The following is a 12,799-nucleotide window of genomic DNA, read 5'->3' as shown; positions in this document are numbered from 1 at the left end:
TTCAACAGGGATGACTTTTCGTACTGGAAGAAACGGACGGAGGTCTACCTGAAGACAGACTTTGACCAATGGTTTAGCGTCACAAAAGGCTACAGAGCACCAGTTGACAACTCTGGAATTCCACTGGAGTCGGAACAGTGGACTCCAGACATGAAGAAGAAAGCTTCAATAGATTTCAAGGCCCTCAACATGCTGCAATGCGGGCTGACGAAGGAAGAGCTGAACCGGGTAGGACCTCACCAGAATGCGAAAGAACATTGGGACAAGTTGATCGAGCTACATGAAGGAACGACTGACGCCAAGGTAACGAAACGCGACTTGCTTTTAAATAGATTATTTAACATTAAAATGCATGAAGGAGAAACGGCAAGTCAGCTCCACGCAAGGATCAAGGATATCCTCGACGGACTCCACGCAATAGGACATAAAATGGAGAACCGGGACTTAATAAGGTATACCTTGAACGCTTTTCCACGCAATAATTGGTGGACATCTATCATGGATGCCTACAAAATCTCTAAAAATCTATCCAAACTAAAGTTAGATAAACTTTTCTATGAATTAGAATTGCATGAGTAAACTAACGTCGGGATCGAGAAAGGTGTAGCTTTGTTTGCAGGTTCTTCCAAGGAGAGATCTAAAAACAAGCCTGAACCAGAAGAAGAGTCTGATCAGGAGACTGAAGATGAAGAGTACCTGGTGAACCTGGTAAGGAAGATGTTCACCAAGAGAAAGAGTAGTTTCAACAATAAGGACCTGCAGAAGATCAACTCCCCCGAACCAAAGAACGTAACGTGCTTCGGATGCAACAAGAAGGGATATTACAAGAACGAGTATCTGAAATTGAAGAGCGACAAAACAAAGGCATCCAAGAAGAAGGCTCTCAAAGCGACTTGGGACGACTCCTCCTCGGACGAATCGGAAGCCGAAGATTAGAAGCACCATAGCCACCTCGCGCTGATGGCCCTCGAAGAAGAATCGGAAGATGAGTCCGAACCTGAATCGAGCCACGAGTCCGTACTCGTTTCCGAAGGCCCCGACGAGGTAAATGTTGATTTAAATAAAAAATTCTTTAAAATTATTTCGTGCTTGAATAAGGAATTGATAACTTTAGAAAATGAAAATAAAACGCTCCTTGAGGAAAATCAAAACCTCAAGGAACAAAGCACAATATCAAATCCAACTCAAGATCCAACACTTGAGGAGGAAAATTTATCACTAAAAATAGAAATTAACAAATTAAAAGAAATGTTAGAAAAATTTACAACTAGATCTAAGAATTTAGATCTAATATTAAATAATCAAAAAGTAATTTACAACAAAACCGGACTTAGCTACAAGTCAAGCTCGAATAAAACATTTAAATCGTTAATAACCCAACAAAAACAATCAAGTAAAGCTTGGGTTCCGAAAGCGTGCTTAACCACGCAAGTATGACTTAACCAATACTACATACCCAAAGAAAAAATACATTATATAAAACCAAATAAATCAAATCAAAAATTAAAATACAAACCTAGATCAACAAATTCAAAATCTAAATATTTTAAGTCACACCAAGACTTAGAATATCATCAAGTAAATTATAACTACAAAAAGAACAGACGTAAACCAAGAACAAAAAATTAAAGGCCAATAATTCAGGGGAGGCTCCAGAATAGCTGGCACCTCCAAAACTAACATACCCGATAGGGTAACCCAAACCAACCTATCCGGCAGGGTAATAAGGACTAATTAGAAAGGGACCAAGTTTAACTTGACCTATGGTACTCGTTAAGTTTTAGATGATAATACGTTAGGGAAGCTCAGTCTATGCATGTCTAGGAAGATATGTTTTCGACCTGGTGCATTTGACTAAGTGGAACTGACCGAAGCTATCCTTTATGGATCCTAACCAGTTAGACCAAGGTTTTGTATTAAGTCCAGTGGATAGGACTATTTGGAAAATCTCGAAGGCATGATTACTCTAATGATATCCAAGTGACTCACCATAGCCCAGAAGTTTATCCAGAGAATGCCTATTTGTTGGACCCAAAGCTAAACCTGAATCTAACAGAAAGTTAAATCAAACACTAAAATAGAATCTAATTTATCTCACAAAATTATAAGAATCCCTGATTGAAAACGTAGATCAGGTGAGATGACTAAGGACTCAAATATAATTAAAATAAATTAAATTAACTTTAAAATTTTTTTTAAAAAAAAATTAAAAAAAACTTTAAAAATTCTTTTTAAAAAAAACTTTAAAAATATTTTTAAAAATTATTTTAAAAAAACTCTAAAAATATTTTAAAAATGTTTTTAAAAACTTTAAAAATTCTTTTAAAATCTTTAAAAATTATTTAAAAAAATTCTTTAAAAAAACTATAAAAAATTCTTTTAAAAACTTTAAAAATCTTTTTAAAGATTCTTTTAAAACTTCTTTTAAAAACATTAAAATCCTTTTAAATTTTTTTTAAAAAATTCTTTTTAAAATTCTTTTAAAACTTAAAAATCTTTTTAAAATTCTTTCAAAACTTCTTTTAAAAATTTTAAAAATCTTTTTAAAAATTATTTCAAAAATTCTTTTTAAAACTTTAAAAATTATTTTAAAAATATCTTTTAAAAAATACTTCTAAAAAATTTTTTTAAAAACATTTAAAAAATTCTTATAATTTTTTTAAAAAAATTCTTTTAAAAAATTCATCTAAAAAAACCTTTAAAATCTTTTAAAATATTCTTTTAAAAACATTAAAAATTCTTTTAAAACTTCTTTTAAAAACTTTAAAATCTTTTTAAAAATTCTTTTAAAAACTTTAAAAATTCTTTTAAAAAATTCGTTAAAAAAAACTTTAAAAATTCTTTTAAAATCTTTAAAAATCTTTTTAAAAAATTCTTTTAAAAGTTCTTTTAAAGACTTTAAAATATTTTTAAAAATTATTTTAAAAAACTTTTAAAAACTTTAAAAATTCTTTTAAAAACTTTAAAAATTATTTTAAAAAATTCTTTTAAAAACTTTAAAAATTATTTTATTTTTTTTAAAAATATTCTTTTAAATTTTTTTTTTAAAATCTTTTAAATAAAATTTGAAAATCTTTTTAAAAAGTCTTTTAAAACTTCTTGTAAAAATTATTTTAAAAATTATTCTAAAAATTATTTTAAAAACTTTAAAAATTCTTTTAAAAAATTATTTTCAAAAAATTAAAAATATTTTTTAAAAAATTTAAAAATCTTTTTAAAAAAACTTTATTTTTAAAAAAAATTCTTTTAAAACTTCTTTTAAAAAACTTTAAAATATTTTTAAAAATTGTTTTAAAAACTTTAAGAATTATTTTAAAAATTCTTTTAAAAACTTTAAAATCTTTTAAAAACTTTAAAATATTTTAAAATATTATTTTAATTTTTTTTTCATAAAAACCTTTAAAAATTATTTTAAAAAATTTCTTTTAAAACTTTTTTTTTAAAAAACTTTAAAATTCTTCTTAAGAATTCTTTTAAAAATTCATTCTTTAAAAACTTTTAAAAATTCTATAAAAAAAATATTAAAAACGAAGTCAAAAACCAAGGACGGGCACCCCTGGTATTCTCTTCCGAGGCGCCTGGAAGGGACTATGGACGCCTCGCCCCAGCTAACCCCGGGCGCCCGGAGCCCCCTATATATAGGGGGCAGGTGCGCCCTCTCCCTTTGCACCACTTCCCCTTCACTCTTATTAAGGCTCTTTCCGAGCTTTACCGCGAGAGTGATCAAAATTAAAATTTTATTTCATTTTGCGATTATTACGCTACTGCGAATCAACTGAGGTCATCATCTTTAAAAAATTTTCTCCACGATGCCTCGGTAAAATTTCTTTTTCCTCCTAAGTTTCTTTAAATATTTCACTGATTTCTTGCTTAGTATAGTTTTTTTTTTCAAAAAATGTAGAAAACGTTCTAGATCTGGTGCTGGGGCCTCAACTGCTAGTATTGACCCTAGGTTCCTTACTAACGAACTTAGGATTAAGTTTGAGTCGACCATTTATATGCCTATTAGGACTAAGTGCTTAGATAGAGAGTTTTTCTTATGTTCTTGTGTTCCAGTTATAGAGGTTATTAACCACTATAACTTGCGGAACCTTGTTTACTGCACCAGTTCAGTAAACATAAATTTATGTGCTGAATTTTATAATAACTTGGTTAGGGTAGATGTTCTCACCTATGTTACTAGGGTAGCTGGTACGGATATTACATTATCTCCTACCACTATCCAGGACTTCTTACAGTTACAACCATCTATGTGTCCTTTTCAGTGTTACCCTCCTAGAAATCTAACATTTGGTGATTCTTACTCACACATTACTCTGGATATGATGTACTCGTATTTTTTCGGAGGGGAGTGAGTACCCACTGTGATTATGTTTAGGTCAGTAAGCCTTCGAGTTCACGATTATGCACTTTATAGGGTTTTAGTTTTCTGTATCTTACCATTATCCACTTGCGACATAGCGATGATGCAACCATTTCATTCCTTTCTCTTGTATGCTCTTTGCCATAGATTAGACATAGATATTATTCTACACATCTTTCAGACCATTATCTACTCAGCTGAATATATTACCAGCGCTCGAGTTCATATGCCGTATTGTCATATTTTGACGGCATATTTCGCCCACCTACATATTGATGTTACCCGAGGTAATGTTCGGGCTGACTGAGTTCGACGTCATAGGACCTAGGAGCTTCTCTTTAGCAGATGTCCATGTAGATGATGATGGTGTCATGTCTTGGCGGAGGGGGCACAGCACCAGCCAGACCCAGATGTCCAGGAGGACGTAGACCATGATGAGTTTATGGTCGCGTTATTCGGCGAGGGTGCTCCGGCCCTTGTACTGTTGGGACCAAATATGTAGCTAGAGGAGGGGGGGGGGAGAATAGCTCGTCGCGCTCCTCGTGCTTTTCGTTGCTTGTTTCTTCAATGATATGCAACGGAAATACAAGAAACAAAACATATAACTCTAACACAAAGGATTTACATGGTATCCACCTCAAGAAAAGGTGACTAGTCCAAGGATCCACACACTCACGCACCCTTCACTATGAAAATTCTCCTTTATGGTAACTACCGAAGGCGGAGAAGCCTTACAAGCTCTCAGTACAAGTAGAAAGAAAGGATAAACAAAATACAAGCAAGTTTGCACACGAAACCCTAACCCTAAATTCTTTCTCGCCTCTTGACTTGGATATGCACCAGCACAAGCCTCCAAGAACCTTCAAGAACTGGCGATCTGAACCTGAGAGAGATGCTGTGGAGATGCGGTGAAGATCAGAAGTGGAAGCCGTGAGATCTGCCGAGAGAAACACTCGCCAACAGCTATATCCTGCGCCAACGGTCAAATCCCAATCGATTGGATTGCTCCCAATCGATTGGGGAGGCTTTGGATTGATCGGTCGATCGATCCAGAGCGTCTTTGTGCTCTCGAGAATTGCCTGTATCGATCGGCTGATCGATCCAGGACTTATCGCGCAGAATCGAACCTCCCAATCGATCGCCCGATCGATTGGGAGCTCTGGATCGATCGGCTGATCGATCCAGTGCTGTTCTGTGCAATTGCGAGCCTCTCCCAATCGATCCTCCGATCGATTGGGAGGAAGCTTGTCGTGGGGACTCACCCAATCGATCGGTCGATCGATTGGGCATGAGCCAATCGATCGGCTGATCGATCAATCTCCTTGATTTTGCCCAAAATCAAGTCCAAAGCCCCCTAAACCAACATCCGGTCACCTATGATCTGTTGGTACATCATGCCTAGCATCCGGTCACCCTTGACCTGCTAGAACTCGCTCACCAAGTGTCCGGTCAATCCCTTTGACCCACTTGGAATTTTCTTCATGCCAAGTATCCGGTCAATCCACTACAAGAAAAAAGCTAAACAACAACGCTTTTTTGGCGTTGTCGTATGTACTTAAAAAGTGATGTTGTAGATGGTGTTGTAGAAAGTCATATCAAAGACAACGCTTTAAAAGCGTTGTGGTTGGTCACAAAGACAACGCTTTTTAAGCGTTGTCTTTTCGTTCTTAAAAAGCGTTGTTATAGATGCTGTTGTAAAAATGCACATATCAAAGACAACGCTTTAAAAGCGTTGTGGTTGGTCTTAAAGACATTGTTTTTTAAGCGTTGTCTTTTATTACTTAAAAACGTTGTCTTTTTAAATTTATAAAAAATAGTGTTTTTCTTAATTAAATAGCAAAAATTATAAAAAAATACTCAAAATTTACATATAATTAAATATCCACAACCACAATCATTTTTATAATAAGACTATTTAACAAATAAATAAAACTTTATATTATACAAACAAAATGTATACATATTGATCCACAAATTAAATTTGTATCATACAAGTTATCCTTAACTTCATGACAATAATTTTTCAAACACACAAGTTTTACAAAACCTCATCATTGACTAACCGCTGTTGTTGGTGTCCATCGCATGGAATTGCTTCTTTAAGTCCAGCCAACTCAAAAATGTTGACGTCCAAGTGTTAGTGTTCAACTACTTCTGACAATGAAGTAGTAGCAGATAATCAAGAACACAAGAGAATCTGAAAGAGTCTATATTTCTTTCACTAGTAGCAGATAATGATTAGATTAGAAAGCAAAAGAACGCATACCACACCAGCTGCTCCTGCTGTTAAAGCCATAGGTGCAGTGACAGCGCTTAATCCAGATGAGCACATAACTGGAATCTGAACTGCTCGGGAAATGGAGTATGCAGCTGCTAGCGTTGGTGTGGCCTACATTTTAAAGAGGAAAAATATCACATTTTTCATCACAAGTGTGCTAAGATTTCTTATTCGTACTGTTGTTACCTTCTCGATCAAACCAAGGACACCAGGTTTTGATGGACTTGAGTATTTCCCTCCTTCAGTTTGGATTATATCAGCACCTTCCTGTTCCAGCAACTCTGCTAGCTTCACCTTTTTAAATTGAACAAAAAACAACGAGAGATTGTGTTAGTGACAAATCTCAGTTTACGAGGAAATAAATGAGCTACCTGATCAGGGAGACTAAGCATGTGTGGCACGGTTACAGACAGTGTAATGGATGGAAGAATCCTTCTAGTTTCTCTAGTGAGCTTTAGAATCTGACAATGGCACCACAGAATAGTGACGAGATAGAAATAGCTGAAAATACTCGAGGAACTGCAAGGAAAAGTACGATCATGATTCATATACCTGTTCAGGGGAAAACTGAATTCCCATCTCGTAGAAAGAATCATAATTTCCAATTTCCACCTGCATTTAGCACAAGGATTTTAATGTTTGGTATGACAGACAATCCGATCGAAACCAGTCAAGTTCATCGCATCCTAACCATTTGGGCACCTGCTTCCACTGCAGAAGGAAATGCCAAAGGGTCCACAGAGGAAACACAAATCTGCAAGAACAAGATCATCATAAGAAAGAAGAGCTGTGGAACTCTGAAAATGCGAGCTACTGAGGCAGCGAGCAATCTGCTTGAACAAGGTAATCATGCAGCGTTGAAACTCTGTCGTGAGCATCAAAGACCAAATATTACCAAATATTAAGATCACTGACAAACCAAATAATAGGAAGATTATTGGTATAATCAGCTTCCATAGTTTTGATGTTTGTGGTACCGATGATATTAAAAGATCTTCCTCCTGAATGCTTTGACATTTTGGAATTTAGGAGTTCGAACATGTGTATTAATCTTATACGATTCTAAGATATAAAAAACTATTAAAAAGTAAATAAAACTAATTGAAAGTAAAGAATTAATCTAATTTACTAGAAATTAAATTGAAAGCATTATTACAAAAGAAAAGCAATAATGGGTGAAGTTTAAATCATACAAAACTTGAAAAGAATGAATCTGCACTCTTCACATGGAGACACAAAATTGTCTATAGGTAAGGTCGATTCAACACAAAATAAGTCTAGCCAAAGCCAAGTTGATATAAAAATATGACAATAAGAGTGAAAATTGCACTTCACTCTAGAAGTTATGTACTCTAAAAATTGCCATAAAAATTGAATTTTAATCGATTATCATGGTTTTCTATGGTATACAATTTGGTCTTCTAGGAACAACACATGTGACAAACATGTAAACGATTCATCAACCTAAATGCCATTCTTCAATGCACCAAAAGCACCACATTTGAAGGAAGTAAAACAGCAAGGATTTCACAACCAAAGCATATTATAAGGTAAGTTGCAGAGACGATATTTCATCAGCATGATGATTGATGAGCAGAAAATGCAAGCTATGTTTAATGGCATCACACACCTTTTGAGCCCACGTCGATTGAGTGCTTCCAGATCTTGAAGCTATAACACCATTTCCAAGTTGCCATCAGTAAGTAAAACTCCCACATTGACATTTCATTGAACAGGTGGGGGACTGGCATTACTGGGAATGGCGATGCTGAGATTGGTTGGGACTAGGCCTTGCCTCGACCACGGCTGCTGCGCTGCTTCAGGTAGTAGCGAAGACAAGGTAAGCCACCAAGGAACTTCCTAATTCAATAAAACATCAGGAATTAATTATAACGATCCTTTTGCTATATAAAATGTTTGGAAGAGTAAGCTCCTGAATGCATTGCCAAAACCTGAACAATGGTCAATTCATTCGATAGAGGTGTACCCAGTTACCCTCACTATGTACCTCTTTTCAGAAGTTTAACGCCCCTACTCCCAATCCATCCCAAACCAATTCCATGATTGCCTTCATCATAGGAATTCAATTTGTAACCAACATAAAAAAGGACAACTTTAACTAAATCAAACAATAACTTTCTCCGGATTCACAGACCTATAGTGCAGGAACTTCCCCTTGTGGAGGGGGAAAAAACAAGGAGCTTAGGACAAGAGAGGTTACACGATTTTCGCCACTAGGGTAAAGCAAAGCGCAGGAAGACCACATAAGACATCAAATAAATGAATAAGAACAGTACAGGGCGAAAAGAAGGATGACGACTTACAGAAACCAGTGTGGATCATGAATACCTCCATGGACGCTCCGATCAGCGCCGATACCGCGCCAATCTTCAAGTACCAATCCAGAAACTTCATTGCCTAAAAGATTCGAAGACAAAAACAGAAACGAAAAAATCGAAGCCTCAGCGTGGAACCGCAAGTCAACCAGCCGCAACGGCGACGCGAAACAAAGCAAGAAACGAGGGACCAAGAATCAAAGAGAACACTACAGGCCGCCGCTGAGAACAGGAAGTCCGTGGAGCGCCGTTGTGGCTCCGGCGGCGGATGCTCCGTCAACGCGTCAGCGTGCAGAGGGAAAAGGGGGCAGCTCTGGCGGCGGATGCGGTGGCTTCGTCCAGAGGTAGCGGCTAGATCTGCCGTCAGAGATGGCGTCGGCCGGCGTCAGAGATGGTGGCGGATTAGGAAGGGTAAGCTGACTTTGATTGAGGAGATGGGGAAATGCGAGATTAGGGATCTCGACTTGGAGGAGTTGGGCCGGCGTGAGGAGTTTGGGTCGAGATTAGGGTTCAGAGGAGATCACGCGGCAAGGAGAGGAGAAGGCGCTCGTGGAGAGGAGAAGGCGCTCGTGGAGAGGAGTGGAGAGGAGAAGGCACTCGTGGAGAGGAGAAGGAGAGGAGAAGGCACTCGTGGAGAGGAGTGGAGAGGAGAACTCGTGGAGAGGAGTGGTGAGGAGAAGGCGCGCGCGCGTTGAGGGTTTAGAGTTTAGCAAAGCGAGGGCTGCGAATTTATTTTAAGTGAGTTTAGGGGAAACATACACAACACTTTAAAAAACGTTTTTTAAAAAAATGTTGTCTTTGACCATAAACAACAACACTAAAGACAACACTTCATTAAAAACCGTTGTCTTTAGTAAAAAGTAAATACCATAGACAACGCTTTTCACTAAAAGCGTTGTAAAACAAAGAACGACAACGTTTTTATTAAAAAGCGTTGTCTATTGGGTGTTGTTGAATGCAAAAATTCTTGTAGTGATCCCTTTAACCTACTTGGACTTTTCCTCCTCGTGCCAAGTATCCGGTCAAACCTTTGACCTACTTGGACTTTTCTTAATTGCCTGACTTCACTTACCAGGACTTTCAATCTGCCTGGCTTCATTCACCAGGACTTCTCATTTGTCTGGCTTCACTCACCAGGACTTTCAATCTGCCTAGCTTCACTCACTAGGTCGGGACTTTCACCTAGCTTCACTCACTAGGACTTTCCTTCTGCCTAACCTCCCAGTGAGGACTTTCACTTGACTTCACTCACCAGGATTTTCCAGTCAAGTATCCTGTCAACCTTGACCTACTTGACTCTCCTTCACAATCTCCTTCAATCTGCCTGGCTTCACTCACCAGGACTTCTCATTTGCCTGGCTTCACTCACCAGGACTTTCAATCTGCCTAGCTTCACTCACTAGGTCTTTCACCTAGCTTCACTCACCAAGACTTTCCAGCTGCCCGACTTCACTCACTGGGATTTTCACCTAGCTTCACTCACTAGGATTTTTCTTCTGCCTAACCTCCAAGTTAGGACTTTCGCCTGGCTTCACTCACCAGGATTTTCCAGTCAAGTATCCAGTCAACCTTGACCTACTTGATTCCTTCACAATCTCACCACATGAACAATTGCACCTGAAATCTCCATGTCTTGTCTATATGTATTGTCAAACATCGAAATCCAAACATCAAGACTCGAGCTTGACTTAGTCCAAGCTCAGTCAACTTGATCAACCTTGACCTGAGGAATATTGCACCAACAATCTCCCCCTTTTTGATGTTTGACAATACCACATTTAAGTTAGGCTAATCTCATAGTCTCAACTCCCTTCATGCCACTAGGTAATGAAGGTGTAAGTCAAACCCTACGTTCTCCCCCTAAGAGGGCAAACTCCCTCTTAGATAATGAAGGCATAACTTAAACCCTTTCATTCTCCCCCTATTGGCACACATCAAAATAAGCAAACTCTCCCCCTGAATAGTTACCTGACGTTGTTCACAACTTCACTTGTTGCTCACAACCCGATAACAAAGGTCCCATACCCTTCACTATCATTAAATGCTCATCCTTGAGTAGACACCCCTTGAATAACGAAGATATCCACTCTCCATTATTTTCATATGCTTAACCTTGAGCATTTCCGCGAAAGAAGGTTAACCACCTTCCAAGGTGTATGAAAAGTATTTTTCATGTCCTTAAAGAGTAACTCCCCCTAAAGACATGCACGAAACTTCTGTCATTGCACCAACAATGACTTGGAATCTCTAAACCTTTAGGAAACCCAAAATTAGAAGTTTTGAGGTTCATAAATTCAATAATGAAATCAAACCTCAACCTAAACTGTAAAATACGGTACCCAAATAATATTTAAATAATAAGGTTATTGGACAAATAATCTTATTGGATTTTTTAGGAATTTTTAGGATTTTTCTGGGATTTATTCGGAGCTCGTTTGACATATTTTAAGGGGATCAAGTATTGGGTGTAGAGAAAGCCTATTTGGAATACCTAAATATGGGAGTTGATTGAGAAAAGTACTTAGGATTTAATTAAGTAAACCTAAGTATATAAAACATGGTTACTGTGCCTTAGTCTTCATTCGCCCGAACCTTTCCTCCCTCTCCTTGCATCGCGCCGCACACCCCACCGCCGACTTCCTCCTCTTCGCGCCACCTCTGCCCTCTCCGATTCCGTCGCCTAATGCCACCGAACCTCGACAACGGCCATCCACGAAAGATCACCCGAGGGCGCCGCGATCTCCCCTCAACTCATCGCAGCAACCCATCTCAGCGCCGGTGAAATCCTCTTTTCCGGATCTGTCACCAGCGACACCGTGCCATCCCGATCATCTCCTCCTCTTCACTGTCGGTGCAGCCTTGACACAATGAGCAAGAACTTCGACGCCCATCGTTTTCCCCGGCTGCCTCTTCATCTCGACTCCTATCATCGCCTCTGATCGTTGCCTCGAGTGGCCGCCGCCTTTTGCCCTAATCCGAACTCATCCCCATTCGTTTGTTCCGATCCAAGAGGATGCCGCCCTTCTTCATCATCACACACACTTTGCCATTACGGATGAGTTGCTAAGGTTGGTTGTGTCTGGGACGTTCTTGTCATCATTTCTGTTGTGTTGATGTATTGCTTAATTAGTCATATTGGTTGTGCAGATCTTATGTTTAATGAAATGCTTAGTTCCTTTTGTGGTCTCTGTTCGTGTCATTGATGCCGTCATCGGTTACCATCTTCCATGGGTAGTTCTTGGATCAGTGGTACTTGTGAGGAACCAAGCTCAGTAGGCTCTCCTCTGCTACCCACTCGTCGGCCTGAGGTCGCACGGATCATGGTTATGTCACCCTTTCACACGAAGGTGCCTATACTGATCATGCCATTGTGATAGTCTCCACCAGCCATTGGTTGCATTTGGCTCCTTCACCGAGAAGCTGCTGCAGATCTGGAATTGAGGTAACAAAACTAAATCTGAACAGATAATGAATTGTGCTTAATTGTTAAGCTTGGATTTGATTAGGGTGATGACTAGTTGTTCAACTAATGAGGATTAGTGTTGATGAATTGGAAGGAAATAATTAAGTTTTAAATGACGACTTGTGGTTGATTGAGGATTATTGAATCAATTGACTGATATGATCAATTAAGCTTGCATTTGGATTATGGTTTGAGGTTGTTAATCTACACTTAGTTGGTTGGGATTGATTTGGTGACGTAGCAGATTTGGAATTCGATGGAATGTTGAAGATGGGGATCGGATTTCATGGTATGCGGTGGTTTGGTTAGCATTGATCTATGTTTGTTTAAATTGGTTGGACTATGGAGTTATTAGGGTT

At 38.1% G+C, this 12,799-nt stretch overlaps 1 protein-coding gene across 1 annotated transcript; it reads right to left on the bottom strand.

Moving 5' to 3' along the window:
* Positions 1-6,511: 6,511 nt before the first annotated feature.
* On the bottom strand, positions 6,512-7,416 carry LOC121994811 (uncharacterized protein ycf23-like). The gene is made up of 6 exons (XM_042548726.1): positions 7,333-7,416; positions 7,194-7,253; positions 7,013-7,102; positions 6,828-6,935; positions 6,630-6,752; positions 6,512-6,517 (listed from the first exon to the last, which is right to left on the bottom strand). The coding sequence occupies exons 1-6, from the start codon at positions 7,414-7,416 to the stop codon at positions 6,512-6,514; spliced, it is 471 nt and encodes a 156-aa protein (XP_042404660.1).
* Between the last annotated feature and the right edge of the window lie 5,383 nt (positions 7,417-12,799).

This window comes from Zingiber officinale, chromosome 6A, assembly GCF_018446385.1.
Source record: "Zingiber officinale cultivar Zhangliang chromosome 6A, Zo_v1.1, whole genome shotgun sequence".
In the NCBI taxonomy this organism is placed as follows: domain Eukaryota; kingdom Viridiplantae; phylum Streptophyta; class Magnoliopsida; order Zingiberales; family Zingiberaceae; genus Zingiber; species Zingiber officinale.
The sequence above is the reverse complement of the archived record's forward strand: the minus strand, read 5'-3'. Positions and strand labels throughout refer to the sequence as shown.